Source organism: Puma concolor, chromosome D4, assembly GCF_028749965.1.
Source record: "Puma concolor isolate L17-30 chromosome D4, mPumCon1.1.hap2, whole genome shotgun sequence".
Classification (NCBI taxonomy): domain Eukaryota; kingdom Metazoa; phylum Chordata; class Mammalia; order Carnivora; family Felidae; genus Puma; species Puma concolor.
The window spans coordinates 11,657,587-11,681,471 of NC_141679.1; the positions used below are offsets into that span (position 1 = coordinate 11,657,587).

At 44.7% G+C, this 23,885-nt stretch overlaps 1 protein-coding gene across 1 annotated transcript in view; it reads left to right on the forward strand.

Annotated features, from left to right (window-relative positions):
- Positions 1-23,885, forward strand: part of PIP5K1B (phosphatidylinositol-4-phosphate 5-kinase type 1 beta) — a 293,079-nt gene that overhangs the window by 204,518 nt on the left and 64,676 nt on the right. The window contains exons 7-9 of the mRNA XM_086684735.1: positions 19,353-19,564; positions 21,128-21,211; positions 21,333-21,381. Of these exons, the coding sequence (XP_086540861.1) occupies positions 19,353-19,564; positions 21,128-21,211; positions 21,333-21,381 (345 nt within the window). The remainder of the gene's footprint in view (positions 1-19,352; positions 19,565-21,127; positions 21,212-21,332; positions 21,382-23,885) is intronic.

A 23,885-nucleotide genomic window follows, 5' to 3' on the forward strand; every position in this document is an offset into this window, starting at 1 on the left:
CTTTGTATCTCCATTGCCCGGCGCTTAGTAAATGTTTACTGAGATACATATTTGAACAAAGGAATAAGCACAGTAAACTATGTGATGACAAAGAGACACATTTAGGTTACATCTCCAAGAAAAAGCGGCCTTCGGTGACTTCTGTGTGTCTAGCTGAGTTTTGAGGGCTGCTTTCGGAGGAGGAAATCTCCACTTTCACTGATGTGGCTGCCCTGTGGTCACGGAGATTGTAATGCGATAAAGCACATGATCTCCATTTCGAATCCCAGTCAAGGTACTGAGTGTCCCTGTATTAAGCCCTTTGTATAATAAAAGTGTATTTCTCTTTGAATTGTTTTTTTCATAGGAACAATATTGGAGAAGTCATTAGACTTTAATACTGGCCCCTGTCTCCTTTAGGTGTGTACCTGATCTGCCCAGCTAGACTGTCATTGTCTCAAAGGCCACAGCTCATTCCTTATATTTCTCTGCAGGTGCATTACCTGGCTTATTGTATACACTCAGTACCTATCGCAAGATAATGTAAAAAACTCTTTTGAATCGAAATTTATGTGTTCATTTTGGAAGAATAGGAACTATTTTTATCTTCATTTTTAATTTACTATAATTATTTCTTCTCTGACATAGCCTCTCTATGAAAAATCTAAAGAGTCCCATATCGTTTAATTAACTTGATAAATTATTACATCCTACAATATTTATCGATAACTCTGGGGAAATGACATTGTTGCCAAGTATATTAGTGAGAACTTGGGTTTATAATCCAAATATTTCTGATTCCTTCAAGTGGGAGTCCTATCAGGCACAGTCTTGGTCATTAATGACCCAAATGACTTATTTTACATTTATTGTCATTTTTTGTTGAGCGGCAAAGTTACTGATTTTTAAATAGTGTGGAACCAATTTTGTTTTTTCACACAAATGGCTGTCACCATAAATATTAATAGGTTTTCAGAATTTAATGAAGCCAGTCTTAAGAATACTGAGACTTTTTGATGTGCAGAGTGGGATCCATCTAACTATGTGTGGGTCTAAATTTGCAAATCAGGTTCTTCTCAGCTATGGGCACGTTTGCCTGGGTTACCAAGTAGCTTATTTTCTATACTACTTAGTTTCGCATTATGGCTAGTGCTTACCCCCCAGCTGTAATTTTGTTCAGCATTAAGATTTTACACTTCGTGTACACAGTTTTTTTTTCTTTCTTTTTTATATCGGTCACCTTCCCAGTTATCATTAAAGAGGAAAAAATGCTGGGACACCTGGGTGGCTTGAGTCAGTGGAGTGTCTGACTTCAGCTCAGGTCATGATCTCACAGTCCGTGAGTTCGACCCCTGCGTCAGGCTCTGTGCCGACAGCTCAGAGCCTGGAGCCTGCTTCAGACTCGGTGTCTCCCTCTCTTTCTGCCTCTCCCCTGCTCATATTCTGTGTCTGTCTCTCAAAAGTAAATAAACATTAAAAAATATTTTCAGTAAAAAATTTTGTTTCAAGTAAAAAAGGAAAAAATGCTTATTCCTCATATATATAAGAAGAACTATATAAGAAGGAATATATATATATACATATATATATGTATATGTGTATATATATGTGTATACATATATATATATACACACACACACATATACATATGGTCTTATATAAAGACCTTATTTTTGTTAGGTACAGGAATATCACCAACTCCACATCTCTGTACCATTTCTTGAAAGATTACTTGCCCAAAAAAAGGCATAAATAAAGTCACCGTCTTTCAAATTGTGTTTTATAAACACTCTAATCCCATGATGTATTGGATTTGCTCCATTGTTTTAGATTATAAGTTTTGCTCTGTATGCTATTATTGTTTTGATAGCATTGCAATATAAACACAAGGCAAAGTCAACGTTGGTGAACAAATAAATAAAACCAACTCCTAGAATCAAAGATTGTTTGAGCTGGAAAGAATCATAAAGGTCCCTGGGAAATAGTAGAAGAGTGCCTTCCACGCTCTGGTGTCAGAGAAAATAATTTTGGACCTAGATGTCTGTGCCTGGCCAAGCCAGATTTCCTTGTGAGAATAAAGACATTATCACGTTCTCAGGGACTTAAAAAAGGTTTCTACTTATAAACCCTCTTTTACAGAAATTTTTACTTTGAGATAATTGTACATTCACATGTAGTTGGAAAAAATAACGCAGAGAGATCGCATATACTCCCCCACCTGGTTTCCCCAGTGGTAACATCTTGTATGACCTTAGTGTAACATCAAAACCAGGAAGTTGACATTGGTTCTGTCCACTGACCTTCTTCAGATGTTACTAGTTTCATATGCACTCTTGCGTGTATCTGTAGGTGGGCATATGTGTATGTGGTTTTATGCAATTCTGTGCATATATAGATTGACTTAACGGCCACAGTTAAGTACGGAAAGGTTCCTTCACAGAGATCCCTCCTGCTACCCTTTTAGATATAACTGGAGCCACCGCCCTCCCCCAACCCCTCCCAACCCCTTGCGACCGCCAATCTGTTTTCTTTCTCCATAATTTTGTCCTTTCAAGAATGCCACGTAAGTGAAGTCATCCAGGATTAACTTCCGAGATTGGCTTTTCTCACTCTGCATATCCATCCAAGTTACTGTGTATATCAGTAGTTGCCCCTTTTCACTGCTGAGTGATGTTTCATGGTGCGGATATACCGCCGTTTAACCATTCACCTGCTGAAGAACTGGGGTTTTTCTCTAGTGTTTGATTATTGCAAAAAAACAAAACAAAACAAAAAAAAAACAGGTGCCATGAACATTTCCTTGCAGGTTTTTACATAAGGTTATTCATTTCTCCTGCAGAAGTGTCCTGTGCATCTGCTGTGTCACGTGGTAAGCACGTGTTCACTTTTGTAAGGAACTGCCATGCTCTTTCCCAGAGAGCCTCTACCCTTTTACATCCCCACCAGCAGCGTATGATCTCATTTCTTTTCATCCTCTCCTGCGTTCACTGTCTTCCGTATTTTTTTATGTTAGCTATTCTGGTAGGTGTGTGTTTAAGTCTCTCGTTTAAGAATTGCTTGAGTATATGCTCCGGCAAAACAAAAGATAAACCCAATAAGGAGGCCGTTCGGAGATGCAGGAAACAGTGGCGAAAAAGGAAGCTGAAAAACTTACAGTTAAGTTGAGTGGTTGATCAGTAGGGCTTCCTATGAAGGAGAGCCTGAGGCACAGGACTTGGCCACGTGTGTTTCTAGTAATAAGCCTTTCTCTGAGACTTTGAATGCTCACAGGACTTCATCTAGATCTATGCAATAGCCATGGGTATTTCTCAATTATTCTGTAATTGCTTCGGTATGTGTTTAATGTTTGCCCACTAAAATCTGCCCTTTAGGAGAAAGGGCATACAGGAGCTGTATGACTTCGTTTTGTTACCCTTAAACCACTTAACAAAACAGCACTTGGCCCCATGTTGGTCTTTTGGGAAAGCCTTAGAGATAACAGTTTCTTGAGGGTGGTGCCTGATGTCCCAATTTAAGACAACACTACACCTGTTCATCAGCCCCGGAAAGGGGTTGATGTCTGCTCAGGCTTTTGCTGGTGGCCCCAGGTCCGTCATGATGCAGGTGGATGATGGCAGGGAGCTTCTGTTGGCAGCGGGAGAAGGGGGGAAATGGTCGGTACGAGAGAGTTCTGGGGAAGCTACAGAAGCCATTGCATTGTATTGCTTTTCTTCTCTAGCTGTTCTTGACTTTCTGCCAACTTGGGGGTACCTCACCTTGAGCCAGACAAATAATTCTCAATACTTGGCAAAACCAGCTGCTCCAGTTTTTGGTGGAGGCAGGGTCCCATCTTAGATGCAACATGCAGATACTGAAGTAGCTGAGCCTTTAGAACACATCATCCATAATACGTAATCCGAAAACACATGCACAGGATATGGTACTTGACATCCTATCTCCTGGATTTCAAGCCATTTTCAAGGCTCATTGCGTCTGCAGGTTGGACCAGTTGACATTGATTGTGGACTTGCTTTGTATTAATTATAGGTGGGTTCTCGTCGAGCCTCCCCATGGCCCTGTGGCATAAGTGAGTGCCATGATTCCCTTTCTGATATGGAGAAATGGAGATGCGGGACAGGTGACACCTCCCGGGTCCCCAGAGCTCACATGCTGGGTCCCAGCTCACACACAGGCATCTCTGACTCCAGACCCAGGCCCTCTTACCAGTGTGCTCTCCATAAGGAGCCTCTAGGTACCAAAGGGGAACATCTGCTAAAATGAAAACCGTAAGTCCCACCACGGGTTTGAAGAGGGTGGGCTTCAAGTGCACGGTGACAGTTTTCCCACTCTGACGCAGAGCTGGTGGGAAAGGTGCTGTAGAGAAAAGACGCTACGAATGCAGAGAACTCGGTTTGGACAGGGCAGTGGGTTAACGTGCGACCTTCTTCACCGAAGGAGGGAGCGAGGAGAACAGTGACCGAGGAACACAAAATAAAATCAGGAACCCAAACATTGAATTTTAAAAGTTTAATGGAAAGTGTAATCAAGCCAGTTAACACCTCCCAACTGTTACCAACATGCCTGTGCGTCAAATCCGATTGACTGAAGAGCAGGACTTCTTTCTGAGAAACGTGACAGTTACAGCGAAGTAGGGGGTTTGACAAAGATTGTTTTTCGCCTCGTGTGGAGAGGGAGACGAGGCTTTCGATGTGCTGTTGGGTCCTGCGTGAGCAGCTTTCAAGAATGCTCCTCGACTGCCAGCAGAAATGGCAGGATTTTCAAGCCAGTGTTTGTTTTTACCCTCCCTTCAAACCAAATGGAGCCTTGTAAAAATTTCTACAGAAGAAAAATAGGAGGCTGAAAGCATCTTCCTCGCCCCTACGTAAACTCCTTTTCCTTTGCCTGAAAGATCACCTAAAATGAGAGAATTTAAGTATCCCCGACATACGGCGGTAGTGGTTCTGTGCCTAACCAGCTTTCGTTTTAAGTAACTTGTCACGCAGAAATAGAAATATATAACCGTTTCAACTTAACAGAAGCAGAAGTCCTTGGGCTTATGAAATGGAATGCTGCCATGTCTAATATATTAGGGTTTTCTGCTCGGGTGTGCAAAGAACCTGCCTGCCTTTGATTTTCTAGTTGACCGTAAATGTAGAGGTAAGGTCAAGGTAGGTTCCCGAATGGAAGGACTCACAAAATATCCGAGGGGAGGAAGGAGAGTGAAGGAAATGTCCCCACTGGGAATCCTGGGAAGCCTCAGGAGAGCCACAGCCGGAAGGGGAAGTGACCTCAGGGGGACATGACCGTAGCAACTCTGCCTTTGAAGATGGGTCTGGAAAGCCTTTGAGGTTGGCCAGTGTGGGTCCGGTTGTGGATTCCAGCGTGAGTCAGTCACATGGATGACCGTGTGAAGTAGAGCAGGACTGTCAACGCTCAAACCAAAGGAGACAAAGGACAGCAAACCCTAGTGGCTTCTAAAATGGTGCTGAGAAGCTCCATAGCTTAGGAGAAACTTCTGGAATTTGGTGATGGACGGAGTTGCAGAGACTGAAGCAGCGTTCGAGAGTTTCCAAGGTCTGGGAGAATGTTACAAAGTTTAGAAAATGGCTCAGAACTATCTCGTGGCATGTTACCCAGCTTGCTGTGCACCCATCACACGTGATCTTGTCTTCCTCCCAGAAACCTTCACCTCCAGCAAGTGGAAACACTTCCAAAGGGGGAAATCGGTTTGATTTCGGCTGGACTTTATTCTATTCGTTTGACATCCGTGCTGAGTCCCCGCACTGCTGCAGGAACCTGGGGCCCACGTGACGGCCTTGTGAAAGGCAAGGTACTTCCTGGGCCACGTCCTAGTTCCAGCGCTTTCCAAGAAGACAAGCACATGCTGGCTTCTGAGAGGCTTTGGCTCACGTAAATAGCTGCTCATCCCCGTCAGCGGCAGTCAACACTTTCCATCTGGCCCCCTCCCCTGCAAGTGAATGTTCCTTTGATGTCACCAGTGTTCTTCCTTCAAAGACATTTTTTAATGTAGTGCTTTGATCAGGCGAGTAGAACTCTTCTCTCCTCACTTTCATCCCTTGAAATTCTGCCCTCCTGCCTGGCGAGGAATTTCTGCCTCCCCCACAAGCATGAGGTGGCCAAGAACAATCTGTTATTTATGAGTTTATGGATTAAATTTCAACTTTTTATTTCAGACGGACATACCTGTGCCCTTTCCTACATGTCTGCTTCAAAAAACCCATTTCCAAAGGGGGCGCGTTTGCCCCTAGACACGTCGGTTGCCCGTAGCTCTTCAGGATGCAGGGAAGTTAAACCCTGATGGTTACTTTAAATACCGGTGCCCAAACCTGAATGTTAGCCTGCTTGGAGTCCGTGTCTCGCTGACTTCCTCCCTTCGTTTCTCCACACGAAGACCTCGTGTGTAAACTTTGCCCGTTTGTCCACGTTCGGCCGGCTCCAGCCGTTTCCAAAACCAAACGTGCTGGATGCCAGCGCTGTGCTCCCCAAGTTCTCGTTCTCACACACCTGCTAATCTGGCTTCTGGCAATGACGTGCATCCTCAGGAGGTAGAGATTAGACATCCGCTGATGGTCCTCTCTCCGAAACAGCTCCCCACCTTCTTTCTAGATTATTTGCAATTTCAGGGGGGAAAAAAAAGGCAACAGCCTCATCTTCACAGAACAACGAAAGCAGTGATCCCAGGTTGCAGATTTCCTTTTCTACGCTCAGATGTGCAGGAGAGAGTCAAGTTTGTTTGTTTGTTTGTTTTCCACTACACTTGCTCACTAGAACCCACCTCCACAAACGTAAGCTTGCACATTTAATGTTTCCGTCTCTTCTCGTTTGGTCACCTCCGCAGTTTAAATATTCTCCTTGTACAGAGTTGAGCTCTCTCTCTCTCCAGGCAGGTGTAAGCCATCCCTCTTTCATTCCTCCATTTTTTTAGGGAAACACCATTGGAGTTTCTATCACTTGGTGATACATGGAGACAAGAACATTGCCTCAAGCTCTTTAACTTTCTGTATTTTGTTTTTCTCTCTTAAATCATCACACACATGTTCCGTGGAATGTGGCATTGAGTCGCCCTCTTAGACGTTCTTCAGTTGTGACCGTGCACATGCTACTATTTTAAAAACTAAATTGTAATACCTCAAGACCCCAGAGACTTTCTGTTACTTGCAGGATTTTCTGTCCCTTCTCCAAACTCGCCCTCTAAGCATGCATTGGGTGTTCTTTTAGGCTGTGAGTGGCTCACCGCCAATGGTGACTTTCCCAAACCCAAGACTCCTCCTGCCCCATGGAACCTTTTGTGATCTCGGAGCAGGGATTGGCTTGATTTCCCTGGTTTCAGACCACACGGGCATCTCATTTGACAAATCCTGTGTCACCTTCCTACTGAATTAATCCCATGGCATTCAGCAAACAGTTTTGAATTCTTGCTGTGCATAAGGCTCTGTGTGAAGTCTGTGGGTACAAAAAACAAAAAATGAATAGACTATGGTCCTTACCTTTAAGGAGCATAGAGTTTACAGTTTATTTATTTTTTTTAATTTTTTTTTCAACGTTTATTTATTTATTTGGGACAGAGAGAGACAGAGCATGAACGGGGGAGGGGCAGAGAGAGAGGGAGACACAGAATCGGAAACAGGCTCCAGGCTCCGAGCCATCAGCCCAGAGCCCGACGCGGGGCTCGAACTCACAGACCGAAAGATCGTGACCTGACTGAAGTCGGACGCTTAACCGACTGCGCCACCCAGGCGCCCCTAAGGAGCATAGAGTTTACAGTTTAAATGCAAACCATCAAGTGCTTATTTATGGCAGACATGTACTCCCATTTATCTTCTCTCTCCTTGTCCATTAGAGTGAGCAGAGAGAGGGAAGGCAGGGGGTACTTTTTCCCCTTTACCCGGAGAAGAGGAAGACTGTAGTAGCTCATGATGAGGATCCGGGAATCTCACCTCATTCGTTGAAGTAGGTGTGGAAACGTGCGGCGAGTGTGGTTTGTGAGTCTCCTTGAGCAGCTGGCCCAAGGCCCAGAAGATAGATAATCAGAAGGGCTTGGCAGTTTTAATACATTAGGGTTTTTTTTCCATTTTTTATTTTTTTGTATTTTATTTTATTTTTAAATAGGGACTTTATTGTCACATTGGTTTCCATACCACACCCAGTGCTCATCCCAACAGGTGCCCTCCTCGATGCCCATCACCCCCCCTCCCCTCCCTCCCACCCCCCATCAACCCTCAGTTTGTTCTCGGTTTTTAAGAGTCTCTTATGCGTTGGCTCTCTCCCTCTCTAACCTCTTTTTCTTTCTCCTTCCCCTCCCCCGTGGGTTCCTGTTAAGTGTCTCAGGATCCACATAAGAGTGAACACATATGGTATCTGTCTTTCTCTGGATGACTTATTTCACTTAGCATAACACTCTCCAGTTTCATCCACGTGGCTACAAAAGGCCCTATTTCATTCTTTCTCATTGCCATGTAGTATTCCATTGTGTATATAAACCATAATTTCTAAATGTGTTTACAAAATAATTTGTTAAGGCATCTTTAGTTGTTGAAACAAAGTATCTATGAAGAAAAAAACCCAAATTCACCCAAAATCGAAGTTGGTATATAGATATGACTGTATATATGGTCATATATAATCTTTTAAAATGGTACATGGCTATCTCTGATGCCTATAAAATACACTTTGAGTATTGCAAGCGTTTCACATGAGCACAGAAAGCAGTGGTACGTGTTAATCAAGCACAGCCCAGAGGCCTAAATCACTGCATTAGACACAGCGCAAAACACATCATTGCCGTAAGCAGGCTAAGGATTGAATATTTACTTCAGTCTGGTTTCCCCGCCAAAATTGAAGAGCTCGTCACAGCCTATTTTTTCTTTTTATTGTATTAGCAAAGCGCACTCTGAGCCTTATTGAGGAAATTAAATTAAATTTAAAAGGCAGTATTCAGCTTTAACTGACTTGCACATACAGGTAATTCAGAAGCCGTACTCCAAGGGACCTACTTTGCATGGAACGACAGACCCTTAGGTTCACTGTTCCCTAAACCAGGGCATCCAGGAATGTCTCCTTTCGTAAAAGCTACAGGAGACTACCTTCAGTTGTCTTATGTTGTTGAAATTCACACGAGTGTTTCTTCCAGTCACGTACACGTATTCTTTATTCGCGTGCGAGACTGTAGGCCAGGGGGGGAACATTACTCGGGACCTTTGATACACCTTCCTGTCAGCTCCACATTTTGTTGACTTGGTTATTCTTTAGACCTTCTGTCAGTGAGTGAGGAGGTGAGGTGAGGAGCAAACACAGCAAGTTTCCCGCTGTTAGGATCCCAGATAATTAATTTTCATCTTTGTGCCCTCTCTACCTGCCACCAGCCAAGATAGTAGTAAGCGAAGTCCACATGGAATATAAATGCATTTCACCTAGGGCTGCCCCGGGTGGCTCAGTTGCTGAAGCGCCCAAAACTTCGGCTCAGGTCATGATCTCACGGTTCGTGGGTTCAAGCCCCACATCAGGATTCTCTCTCTCCCTCTTTCTCTGCCCCTCCCCGACTTGTGCGTGCTCTCTTTCTCTGTGTGTCTCAAAAACAAATAAAAAATAAAATGCATTTCACCTAAGCACCTCAGTAAATTAAACTTTCCTTTTGAAAAATTCAAATATACACAAAAGGGGACAGAACGCATGAAGAACCACTATGTTCCCTGTACCCAGCTTCAGGAATTTTCAACTCCTGGCCAGTCTTGTTTCATCTCACTGCCTCCTGCCCCCACCCCTCCCAGAATTTGAAGCATGTTCTGGGTATCCCATTATTTGACTCAAACATTAAGAATCCCTAAAAACTAAAGACTCCTTTCTAAAAAAAAAACCAAAAAACAAAAAACTATAATTTCATTATCATACGTTTACAAAATTAGTTAATTCTTACTTGTCAGTGTTCAAATTTCTTTTCTTTTTTTTAAAGTTGGCTCTGCGCCCAGGGTGGAGCCCAACACTGGGCTTGAACTCATGACCCTGAGACCAAGACCTGAGCTGAGATCAAGAGCCAGACGCTTAACCAGCTGAGTCACCCAGGACCCGCTGAAACCTCTAATGGTTTCAGAAACAGTTGGGTTAGTTTGGATTAGGATTTAAACATGGCCTACTTGTGGGGCGCCTGGGCAGCTCAGTCAGTTAAGCATCCGACTTCTGCTCAGGTCATGATCTCGCAGTTCTTGAGTTCGAGCCGCACATTGAGCTCTGTGCTGACAGCCTGGAGCCTGGTTCGGATTCTGTGTCTCCCGCTCTCTTTGCCTCTTCCTCACTCGCATTCTGACACTTCTCTCAAAAATAAATAAAACATGAAATAAATAAATAAGGTCTACTTGTTAAGTAGCAGCCCCCCTGCCCCAACCCCCTCACTTGTGTTTATAAATACCTCTGGCGTCCGTAGGTTTGAAAACACTGTGGTCTTTATTCTTCCGACAACACAGAGCATGTAATCACAGTAAATACTTTTAGTATTGAGGATTTTTCACAAGCATTATCATCTTGAAATGCAATATCAAATTCTTATGTCGGAGTTATAAGATGTAGTATTCTAGATTCTTAGTGAATATTTTGGTTTTCTATTGCTGGCTCACGTGGATAGCACTATAAAAAGTACACATTTCTGCTATGATCAGGGTGCACATCAGGGACCACAAAGCAGAAGAAGCCTTTGGTGGGCGGAACAGTCTGGTACGTATGATAGGAAAAATGTAGATACAACCAAGCGTGATTCCATAGAGGGCCACTGACAGTGTGCTTCATTTTTCAGAGGGGAGATGTGTTCTCGATGTTTTATGGAGATCGTGAGGATAATTTTCAGGAAGAAAAGAGTTGAGATAGGCTTTGAAGAACCAGGAAGATTCGAAAAGATAGTAAGGACCTTCCAGAAGACACAACATTAGCAGTGCTATCAGGGGTTACATCTTTAGGGCACATTTATGGGTAGTTAAGGGATTTCAGCTTGACCAGCCTGGAAGATATGTCAGTACGGATCTTAAGTATGGGATAGGCAGTTGTTGGCTGGGGCCACCGTCACAAGGACCTTCAGTCACAAGGACCTGAGTGATGGTGAGAGACTGAAGGTTTTTGACCTGGTCAAGTGAGGGGGGTGGTCGGGAATACATGGGAAGGTGGAGGGAAGAGAAGTTGAAATCAAAGCATTAGCACAAAGGAATGTTCCAATTAGAAGCTGCAGGACTAGGCAGCTTAATGAAAAGAGAGGGAGTCAGGGAGTCTGAAACCCACATCAGAATGATTTCGAATAAAAAAAAGTAGGGGAAAGAACTGCTTTGGGGGAAAAATAAGCCTTTACGGTTACAGCAAGGCAGTTGCATAGATGTTTCCGGATGCCCAGAAGCCCAATGCAAATACGCAGGGCTGAGCTCAGGAGTGAGTTTGGCCTAAAGAAAAGATCTTAGGAATTGTCTGTAGAGAGGTGATAGCTGGACGTGACCCCCTAAAAGATGCTCATGTTTTTTCCACTCCTCCCTCGATCTCCCCTGCTGCCATCTGCGTTCAGGTATCCTCTCTTTAAAAAAAAAAAAAAAAAAAAAAGTTTTTTTAAATTTGATTGGAGCTGAAGTTACATTCGTTTCAGGTGTGGCACGTAGTGATTGGACAAGTGTAAACATTAGGCCGTGCTCACAAGTACAGCTGCCATCTGTCACCATCCAAGCTATCACCCTACAGTCAACTCTGTTCCCCGTGCTGTGCCTTTTGTGACTTGTTCATCCCACAGCTGGAAGCCTGTGTCTGCCCCACCCCCCCTTCCCCCGTTTTGCCCTTCCCCCTACCCCTTCTCTCTGGCAATCATGAGTTCCCTTTTGTTTCTTCTTTTTTTTTTTTTTTTAATTTCACATATGAAATAAATCATGTGGTATCTTTCTGTCACTTGTTTCACTTTGCGGAATACCCGTCGGGTCCGTCTCTGTTATCACAAATGGCATTATCTCATCCTTTCTGTGGCTGCATAATATTTCATCGTGCATATACGCATATGCATCTTACCCTAAATTCGTCTTTCAGTGGACAGTTAGGTTGCTTCCGTACCTTGACTATTGTAAATAACGCTGCACTAAACATAGGGGCGCAGATACCTTTTTGAATGAGTGTTTTCATGGTCTTTTGGTGAATACCCAGTAGGGGCACTATTGGATCATGTGGTATTTCTATTTTTTTAATGTTTTTACTTATTTTTGAGAGCAAGAGAGAAAGATCAGGGGAGGGGCAGAGGGAGAGGGAGACAGAGGATCTGAAGTGGGCTCTGTGCTGAGAGCAGAGAGCTCCATGCGGGGCTCAAAAGTCGTGAACCGTGAGATCCTGACCTGAGCCAAAGGCAGATGTTTAACCGACTGGGCCACCCAAGTGCCCCTCTATTTTTAATTTTTTGAGGAACTTCCATACTTTTTTCCATTGTGACTACACCAGTTTGCCTTTCCACAAGCAATGCGCGCAGGTTCCCTTTTCTCCGCATCCTCACCAATACGTGTTATTTCTTGTCTTTATTTTTTAAGTTTATTTATTTTGAGAGATCGGAGGAGGCCCAGAGAGAGAGGGAGAGAAAAAAAATCCCAAGCAAGCCCAGCACCATCAGCACAGAGCCGGACATGGGGCTTGAACCCACAAACCATGAGATCGTGACCCGAGCCAAAACCAACAGTCAGATGCTTAACCTACAGAGCCACTCAGGCACCCCTCTTGTCTTTTTTATTATAGCCATTCTTTTTTTTTTAAATTTTTTTTTTTCAACGTTTATTTATTTTTGGGACAGAGAGAGACAGAGCATGAACGGGGGAGGGGCAGAGAGAGAGGGAGGCACAGAATCGGAAACAGGCTCCAGGCTCTGAGCCATCAGCCCAGAGCCTGACGCGGGGCTCGAACTCACAGACCGCGAGATCGTGACCTGGCTGAAGTCGGACGCTTAACCGACTGCGCCACCCAGGCGCCCCTTTATTATAGCCATTCTGATAGGCATAAGGCAGTATTTCATTATGGTTTTTGATTTGTATTTCCCTGATGATTACTGATGTTGCGCATCTTTTTATGTGTCTCTTGGCCATCTGTATGGCGTCTTTGGAGAAATGGTCTATTCAGGTCCTCTGGCCATTTTTTAGTTGGAGTTTTGGTTTTTCGTCTTGAGTTGTGTAAGTTCATATATTTCGAATATTAACTCCTTATTGGATATGTCATTTGCAGATATCTTCTCGAATTCAGTAGGTTGCCTTCTTGTTTTGTTGATGGTTTCCTTTGCTTTGCAAAAGCTTTTTATTTTGATATAGTTCCAGTAGTTGAATCTTGCTTTTTGTTTCCTTGCCTTAGGAGAGACACGTAGAAAAATGTTGCTATGGCTGATGTCAGAGAAATTACTTACTACCTGTGCTCTCTTTAGGATTTTTGTGGTTTCCAGTCTCACATTTAGGTCTTTAATCTGTTTTGAGTTTATTTTTGCATATGGTATGAGAAGGCAGTCCAGTCTTATTTTTTTGCACGTAGCTGTCCAGTTTTCCCAGCGCCTTTTATTGAAGAGACTTACTCCCCAGTTGTAAGTTCTTGCTTCCTTTGTCATAGATTAATTGACCGCATAGGCGTGGGTTTACTTCTGGGCTGTCTATTTTGTTCTATTGATCTGTTTTTGTGCTAGTACCATTCTGTTTTGACGGCTACACTTTTGTAGTAATATCTTAAAATCTGGAAGTGTGCTGCCTCCAGCTTTGTTCTTCTTTTTTCAGGATTGCTTCAGCTAGTCAGGTCACAAACTAATTGCTGTGGAGCCTAAGTATCATCTCTTATCCAAGCTATTGAAACCCTTTAGTCAACAACAGGCACCCTTTATGTGGGGTATCTCTACGGTTTCCTGACTGTTTTCTTCCAGGCCTTATTCCAACCTGTAATTGGGGTTTGTGTGATTTTGAGGATGGTATTGTTGTCTATTTTACTTAGCTCTGAAGTCCTGGCAACTTCATCGTGCCTGGGACAACACTAGACACTCACTTCTAGTCGAGTCTGGAGCCCATGAATGTCGCCGCTGAGAAGCAGAGAAGAATGTTGAGAGAATTTCAATGAACATCTTTGGATCATTGTCCTGCGGATGATCCAGAGGAAGTCGGGACTTGGGATCATGATCCAAAGGAAAGACAGACGGGAAGGCAAAGAACAAGAGCGGAGGGCACGTGGAGATGCCGGGGGGCGTGGTCAGCCCGGATGATTGCATGGGCGGGGGGGATGAACGGCGACGGTAACAGCTAACAGTTATCGGGCACCCTTTGTATGCCAGTTGCTGTCCTAAGACTCGACGTGGATTAACTCAGTCTTCGCAGTAACTCCATGAGGCTGGAGTTCCCATGATCTCTCTCTTGCAGATGAGGAAACGGGGCCCAACACAGTCCATACTTTGCCCCGGGGGCAAACGAGTAGGGAAGCCATGGGTCGACCAAGCCCACCTGCCCCCAGAGCACAGAGTCTTAACCACCGTGCAGCTGCTGTCGCTCCTCGTAGCAGGGGGACAGAACACAGTGCGTGGTGGGGGAGGGGGGGGAGGGGGGCACAGCAGGTGGAATAGAAAGAGGAGGACCAGGCAGTCTTTGTCACATGTGGCCACAAGGAGAGGACAGAAGTGCCTGCCATTCTGCGTTAGGACGTTTCCCACACCATGTCACCAGGCCTCCAGAAACCGCATGTGAATTAAGAGCAGTCCCCACCTGTCACCAGCCGTGAGAACACGGAGAAGGTGCTTTCTTCAGGAACAGATAGTTTTGCTCCCGTCCTCAGGATGCTGCTTCGACCTTGACTTTTTTTTACTATCTTCCAGTATTATTATTGCCTTAAAACAGTCCTTGGGAAAGAAGGGGGAAGCCAATCTGACTTTGGCAATAAAAGCGTTAACGATACTCCGTCTTGATTTCGCTTTTACACGCGTCTGTGAAATCAGTCCTGCTTTCTTCTTTTTACAAGTGGGGAAGTAAAGTCTCGCCAAAGCTAGACAGAAAAGCACCTGTGTTTGCATTGCAGCCTGAGTTTTGCACAGCAACCGCACGGGCGCAGGATCCCCCAGCGACAGCCAGGTCAGGCAAACATTCTGGAAAAAAAAAAAAAATGCGCCTGAGTGACAGACTTGACTGATGGGTGTCTGTCCTGTTGCAGAATGTTGCACACTCTCAAAGCCCACACATGCTAAGATTTTGGCAGCTATATTTGATTCCTTTAATTAAGGAAGCAGGAGGATATGCATAACAACGACTTTGTTCCTAATTGATGTGGGTCTGCAATGCACGTGACTAAAATCTGTTCCCAGGATTTTTCATTATGGAAGTTTTTGAATTTGACTTAAAATACATGCCTGCGTATTTATCTTTTCCTTCCTTAACATTTTTTTTTATATAAGTGGTGACTTTAACCCGTGATCTAACTATCATGGCCAACTTCCCACATATGGGAATAGAACTTATCTTTTTTAAGCCTTTCACTCTGAAAGCGGGAGCCTGGCCTCCTCAAGACAGTTCAGGGTCCTTCAGTTTAGGAGTACAGGGAAAAATGATTCACTTTTAAAAATTTACGTGTAGGGGCGCCTGGGTGGCTCAATCGGTTGAGCGTCCGACTTCGGCTCAGGTCATGATCTCACGGTTCGTGGGTTCGAGCCCCGAGTCAGGCTCTGTGCTGACAGCTTGGAGCCTGGAGCCCGCTTCAGATTCTGTGTCTCCCTCTCTCTGCCCCTCCCCTACTCACGCCGTGTCTCTGTCTCTCAGTAATGAATCAACGTTAAAAAAATTTTTTTTAATTAAAATTTACATGTAGCTTTTTCTTAGTTAATTCTCCCTTGAGGCTTGTTTTCGTTTGTTTTTTTTTTTTAAGTAAACCAGATAGATACTTGGCCACTTACAGCATCAGGGGTTCAAATTGGACCCCAGCTTGACTTTGCGTCACTTAGAAAGTGCACGTGTCCTCTTTGGCCTGTCCTGAGGCAAGAGAAGTGACTGGAAGTACCAACCAAACTGTATAGGTTGTACGTGGCATTGAAAATATAAGAAAAAATGTTTCATAAGGAAAGCTTTTGAACAGGCGCAGCTAACTTGTGGATGCTCTGCAGGGACAAAGAAAGAAAGTTGATGGTGTCAAGATTACCTTTCCATTTTCCCCGCCTCTCAGTTTACCTCTCTGGATGCCCGCCAGGAACATTCACACCGTCGTCTCGCGGTCTGATGAGCACTTGCTTTTGAAGCCAGTTTGCCGCCCTGAGGGGACCTTTACCAGTGGGTAGTTCGGGGGCTGTGCCGGGCATGAGGCTGTGATTTTTTGCCCGCCAAAATCAGGACTCTTCCCCCAGACGGATCGTGCGGTCATCGCTTTATACCCATTGACCAGAATTGCCGTTCTTTTCCTCGTCGACCTTCAACCCAGAACTTTTGACAAGGCCCACAAGGGCGCTGGTGAGCAGGCTGAACGCACAGTTGTATTTTCGGTGGCTTTCTGTGCATTTTTATTTTCAGAAGTGTAAGGTTAAGGGCGTTTACTTCCGAGATGACATCTGTCATCTCTCACGCTAGTGTGAGCAATGAGTCACTATGACTTAAAATCAGGATGACGATCGCAAGCAGTTAATTCGGCATTTTCTTTGTACCCGGAACGTTCCTAGGCTCTTTCTCTGCATGTCCGTGTTGAATTTTTACAAAGCACCCCATACAGTATATAACATTATTGTCACCACTTTATAGAGGAGGAAGCAGGCAGAGGGGGGTGATGTAAGCTGCCTAGGCCACACTCTTTACCTTTTATGTCCTGCCCCCGGACGCGTGCGCGCTGACAAATGTCAGTGGGGAGACTGGTGGCGATTGCCGTGCAAGTGCACGTGGGTGGGCACTGTTCCCCAGCCATCCTTGCGGTGTGGCTGAGAACTGCAAAGCCCGAGGACCTTGTGCCCTTGTTGCTGTCTGAAGAAAGCATCCAGTATCTGTCAGGGTTTCTCTTCAAGAGGCTGGGTCCTTGGCAACCGTGATGTGGAACTGTCTTGTTTGCTTACGTGGCTCCGTGCCACCGTGTGGGGGCGTAAGGCACCGATAAGCCTCCGTGGGGAACCGACCAGTGAGTCTGAGGCTTACACGTTGGGTCAGTGGTGAGGAGCTTTTCCTGCCACCCTTCCCGCCTCCTCCAACCTTGGCCTCCATTTCTTCTCAGGGTAGGGAGGCTCGGTCCACACTGCTGTCAGGCCACTCTCTGATCTCGTGGGTTATAAGGTTCCATGGCCGAAACGTCTAAAATAGTAAGGTTTTCCTCTCAGCTCTTGCCTGCCTCCTTCCTTTTTTATTTATGTATTTTTAATTTTTGTTTTAAGTGTTCATCTATTTTTGAGACAGAGGGAGACAGGGCGCAAGTGGGGGAGGGGCAGCGAGAGAGGGAGACACAGAATCCGGAGCAGGCTCCGGGCTCCGAGCGGTCAGCACCGAGCCTGATGCGGGGCTCGAACCCACGAACCGTGAGATGATGACCTGAGCCAAAGTCAGATGCTTAACCGACCGAGCCACCCAGGCGCCCCTTGCCTGCCTCCTTTCTTAATTTAGTAAACCGTAAGATGAACAAATGATACCCTGAATAATCGATGCTCACGTACAGCCCCTTTCATTCTTCCTCATTGATGGCAAAGATGTACGAGACCCAGGGATAACCGTATTTCTGGAAGGCCTCCTGTGCCATAGTTCACAAATCCCGTGACAGATGGTATTCATGAAGTGGCAGCCACAGGTGTTTGAGTCCTCGGGCTCGACCCCTGTTCCCTGTATCATAAATGTCTGATCAAAAAGCAGCTGGGCCGAGGGGGAATGAGAAGCCTTAGAAATGCTGCGTATTCTGTCTCTGGTTAAACAATGACTATAGACTCTGATCCTCAGAGGCGGTTCCTAACTAGGGCACAGTGACAGATTATCATGTTGTTCTGCCATGCAGGCTTGGCTTAATTTCTGGGCTTTTTTGATTTCCTAAATAGCTTTGTGTGAGAAACGCCAGGCATTTAAAACCCTGCCGTACAGGAGATTCATGTACAAACCACAAGAAGAACTTTATCATGGAGGAAAATGCCCCGTTTTCATGCGCTCCTGAATACTTTTCCTCCACTAAGGAAGCATCCTGACTGTCAGAGCCCCACCTACGCTGGGAAGCCGTGTTGACTGCTTCTCCCCTTGACCTTACCTCCCGCCCTTTTCCTGTCAGAACACCTCTACCTCCTTTGTCTGGTGGCCTCTGCTACTTTTATTTTTATTTATTTTTAATTTTTTTTAAATGTTTGTTTCTTTATTTTGAGAGTGAAAGGGAGAGGGAGAATCCCAAGCAGGCTCCATGCTGTCAGCACAGAGCCTGATGCGGGGCTCAATCCCACAAGCATGAGATCATGACCTGGGCCAGATCGAGAGTCTGGCGCTTAACCAACTAAGCCACCCAGGTGCTTTTGAGATCCTAATTTTTAAAAACACTAGTACAGGGGGCGCACCTGGGTGGCTCAGTCAGTTGAGCGTCCAACTTCGGCTCGGGTCATGACCTCGCGGTCCGTGGGTTCGAGCCCCGCGTCAGGCTCTGTGCTGACAGCTCGGAGCCTGGAGCCTGCTTCGGATTTTATGTGGGTGTCTCTCTCTCTCTCTCTGCTCCTCCCCCACTCGTGCTCGCTCGCTCTCTCTCTCTCAAAAATCAATAAACACGTTTTAAAAAGTTTAAAAACAGTTGTACAGGGAACCGAATGGCAGCTTTGAAAGACACGCTTTCCAAAGGAGACCACCGAACTCCAGCAAGGTCAAGATTGGGAGAACAGAATCCAAACAGAAACACATTCCGGCTGAGTCTTCACGCTGAGGAGGTTGCAGGCTTCTAGAGACCAGTAGCTGTTGGTGTCTGTGCTCCTCGTGCTGAAGAGTGTGGCTGCTGGAGTTGCCTACCCGGGTTCCTATCCCGACAGCACCACTCATGAAGTGTGTGATATTGAGCAAATCACTTCCTCTCTCTCTCTCTCTCTGTCTCGATTTGTTCATCTGTAAGAGAGAGACTATAATAGTACCTAACTCAAAGAGGTGTGAGGATTGAATCCAAGGTGACCTACTTAGAACCTGGCCCGTGGGAAGTTTTCAATAAATGTTGTTATGGGTGAAACATTTATGAAGGGTTAGGAAAAGATGTGCTGCTTTTCAATTTGCATAAAAAATATCGTCTTGGAGCCATTGTGATAATCCTTACTAAACAGGACCTAATAACAACCTCAAATGTTTTTATTTTGATTCTTCCTCTGTCAGCCGTGTGTCTGCTTATCTAGAGCTCTCTGATCCTCCCCAGATGAGACTTAGGAGCCATTTCAGTTGACTGGCCTGCTGGTTCTTTTTCTTACTCAGGTGCTGGAAAGCTTCAAAATCATGGACTATAGCCTTTTGCTGGGAATCCACATCTTGGACCATTCCCTCAAAGAGAAAGAAGAGGAGAACTCACAAAACGTGCCTGATGCTAAACGGTCGGGGATGCAGAAGGTCCTCTATTCGACAGCAATGGAATCCATCCAGGGTCCAGGGAAACCAGGAGACGGGATCATCACAGAGAACCCGGACACGTAAGTGTGGTCACCTACCTGCCCACCCTCCTGGCCGGGGGAGCCCACATCGGTGAGGTAATTAAATGCAGTCATGTTCCTTTCCTGGTGGCTCTTGGAGAATGGCTTCCTATCTGGTGCTAAAATGGATCAAGCAGCCTTCGTTTCTCTTCCTCTGCGGATGACTAGAGGAGTAGCAGCTCTTTGGGTCATTATCATTCTCTGACGCACGCGGTTTCAGTGTTTCAGATGGCCCATTTTTGAACAGCGGCTGAAAATGTTTCTGCCCCTATTTACTGCATATTCAAAACAGGCACCGCGACAGGAGACTATGAATTTGAATAAACATGCGTTGAAGCAAACATGTGACAGGAATTACGTTCACAATTCAGAGCCGCTTATCCACATAAAAAGATTCTGCTGTTTTAGGTCCTGTACCCTGGCAGATGTAGTCTCTTGGCCTCAGCCAGATGTGATGGTAACTGCAGGATTAGTTGGTACAGAGAAAGTGCTTCTTGACTAACAGAAACAGCTACAACCAAAGAAAGCGATTGAAATGGTTGTCTATGTCATGCGTGTTTACCAGCTGTGCAGGAGACTGAATGAATGGCATCATTTTCCTAGGCCATAAGGGGCTGCCTTCTGGGAGTCTCCAACAATGACTAAATCACAGGTATATTTCACCTTTAGAAAGGAGCTCCATACGTATTAAAGCTTTAAAAATTCCTCTCTTATGAATCTGTCTCAATGTCCAATCCATTAAACCAATTACTCTCTATCAGTATAGTGAACTACACAGCCATTAAAAAACGCATTAGCATTGAATATGAGGAAATGTACATCGTTTAGCAAATGAAAAATGCAAGTTGTAAAATATGCTAACTTAAATGCTTTTGCGGGCTAATAAAGACATATACACATACGTTTCCCCTGGAAAGGTGTACCAAATGCTGATAGAGGTCCTTGGCATCCTTGGAATGGGTTCTTTTGTATATTTAAAATCTCACAGTAGATATATAAAAGTGTTGCATTTTTAAAATGTAGTGTTTTGGGGCACCTCGGTGGCTCAGTTGGTTAAGCGTCTGACTTTGGCTCAGGTCATGATCTCACAGTTCATGAGTGTGAGCCCTGCATTGGGCTCTGTGCTGACAGCTCAGAGCCTAGAGCCTGCTTCGGGTTCTGTGCCTCCCTCCCTCCCTGCCCCTCCCTTGTGCGCTCTCTCTCTCTCCCTCTCAAAAACAAATAAACATTTTAAAAAATGAAATAAAAAGCAGTATTTCAGTATACTTTGAAAATTCGTGCTTGCAGTTTTAAAATAGGAAGAATTTTTTGTTTGGATTCTTCTCATCCAGCTGTCCAGAGGTGACAGCTCTGGTTTCACTCTCCTGTGTGGGAAGTACATCATTCTGGATTCCCAGGAAGACTCTACCCAGGGGCGGGGGGGGAAGGAAAGAAAGAAAGAAAAGAGAAAAGGAAAGCAAGTCCAGAATTCTTAAAGTTGTCCATTTTTATTTAGTCTATTTTAGAAATTATGTCCACTTCCTAATATATTGTAAAAGCTTCTCTCTTTTGCCCTATCAACAGAATGGGAGGCATTCCAGCTAAAAGCCATAAGGGAGAAAGACTACTTTTGTTTATGGGCATTATTGACATTCTGCAATCATATAGGTAAGTAATTTGGGGAAGAAGCCTTTATTTATTTCAAAGTAAATCAACAAAAGGCTTTGAAAATCCACCAGATGGGAGTGATTTTATATTCTCATTTTTGTTTCTGTCTGTTTACATTTAGGTTAATGAAGAAGTTAGAACATTCCTGGAAAGCGCTTGTTTATGATGGGGTAAGTGACTTACCATGTTCCTTGTTAAACTATATATTTCTCTGATTTCTCAGACTTCAGCGTGCATGTAGGAAGTCACATCAGCAGACCAAACGATGTTCTCTTTTTTGTTGTTTTTTTAACATTTATTTCCGAAAGAGAGAGACTGAGGGTCAGCGGGGGAGGGGCAGAGAGAAAGCGAGACACAGAATCCGAAGCAGGCTCAGGCTGTAAGCTGTCAGCACAGAGCCCGGATGCGGGGCTCGAACCCATGAGCCTTGCTATCATGACCCGAGCCGAAGTCGGTTGCCTAACCGACTGAGCCGCCCAAGTGCCCTAAAAGGATGTGTTGTTTCTATGTCAAATCTCCAGGACCCTCTTACAAGAGGATGCTGGGGAAAAGGGGGAGGGAGACTGATTGCAGAGCCCCGGGGAAGAACAGGAGGACCATTGAAATGAGATTCTCGGTTCTCACCGGAGTAAGCTGTGGAGCGATCTGAGCCTGACTTTGGTGGGACACAGCCCTGGATGTGAACCCTGCATTCACCACTTTACTCACCGTGTGATCCAGTCACATTGCTTGTTTATTTGGCCTCCCTGGGCCTGGTTTCCCATCTGTACCAGAGATATAGTAATAGCCCTCATAGGGCTAATGCAGGGATTAAATAAAATAATACACTGTCATGTTCAACACAATGCCGAGCACAATAAAGACGGAAGAAGTGAAAACTTACATACAAGTTGTTACGGATGTACGTGACTAAGACTGAACGGTGTGAGGGTCTCTTAGACCCAGAGTTGCATAGCAATCAAAAAAAAAAAAAAGAAAAGAAAACAATCAATTATCCAGAGGTATTCTCCCTCCCCGTCTCCCTCCTCCCCACTCAGTACACAGACACGTTCCTATCTACGTGTTACATGTGAAGTTTTTGCTACTGATGGAACATTTACTGGCCTCGGCCTCCCTCAGTTAATAACCTGACCACGGAATATATTGGGCAGAGGTTTGCTCGCACATTTTTTAAAGATGTTCGCAGCTGCTTTCCTTTGAAAGAAGATAAATTATAGAGATTATTCTCTTCCTTTATTGGAAAAGAACACTGACTTCCTCACTTCTGTGGAAGGCTGGTAATAACCTCTCTGCATGAAAGATCTGCCTTTTGTCCCCAGGCTGAGGAATGGGCTTTGTCAGAATGCACTTGTAAACAACAGGTTCACAAGTTTGCTTCTGAGAAGTAAATGTAGGCTTACTACTTAAATCGAAGATTCCTTTTGTTTAAAGGCCAAGATGGCGGACTGATATTCTCCCTTCCAGCTGACAAAAATAGAGACTGTTTAATGCCTTTTTTAAAATATTTGTTAATTTTGGGGAGAGCACAAGCAGGGGAGGGGCAGACAGAGGGGGACAGAGGATCTTAAGTGGGTTCTGGGCTGACAGTAGGGAGCCCGACTGATGTGGGGCTCAAGCTCACGAACTGCGAGGTCATGACCTGAGCCAAAGTCAGATGTTCATCCGAGCCACCCAGGTGTCCCAAGACTGCAAAATGCTTTAAACATGGAAAGGAAAACCGCAAACACCCTTCCCTCTCTGTTTCCTAAGACAACTTTAATTCCCTGTCACCAGACTAAGACTTCTGATCTGAATGGCCTAGTACTCAACTGGTCAGATGCATCTAAGAGGCCCCTACCTTTGTCTAGTCAAAATACATCTTCCGTGTTTTGGTGGCGGTTTCTTTTTTTTAAGAGACTCTCTGTGTTGATTGTTTACTTGTGGAATTATAAGCGGTAAATAAGACTCGCTTTTGTTTATTTGCAAACGTGCCTCTTATTTAAACAATGTTCCTTCATACCAAAAGAGAACCACAGCCCAGCTTCTCTTGGAAAGAGAAGGTCTGGGTCTTAATCATCTTGCACCATAAGATATTCCTCAATATCTTAGGCACTTGTTGTGAATATGTGTCCACTTCAGACAGGAGCTGCCAGAGTACTGGGGGAGCGCACGTCAAACCAGTAGGAAATTCCCACCACGTCTGCAACATCACTGTCTAGGGGACCTTGGCCAAAGAAGGTTCCTCTGTGCTGTCCTTCATTACATGCTAATTACAGAATTACCTTATGCCTCATGTAATTCCCTATTTCACAGATGAAAAAAAAAACGGAGGCACCAAAACACCGCCTTTCTCCTGGATCGCACGGCTTCTTAAAGTTAGAACTAACACCAGAACCAGGTCTCCAGACCCCTGGTCCAGTGTGGGTTTTTCCCTCCACACCTGGAGCGGGCACTTTATACCATCTAAATTTAAACTTTTAGAACTTTTTTTTATTGGAACCCACAAACTTAGAATCAAAATGGAACATTAATTTGTTTCTGGAAATGTATATCTTGGAGAGCAGGTAAATGATCACTGAATAAACATACAGAATTCGCTTCTTCATCCATCTCCTTTCCTGGATTTGTAATAAAACGCCCCTTCAGTCCTGAAGACTCCTGCCAAGCATGAGAGAATTGAGTTAACAGTTTAATT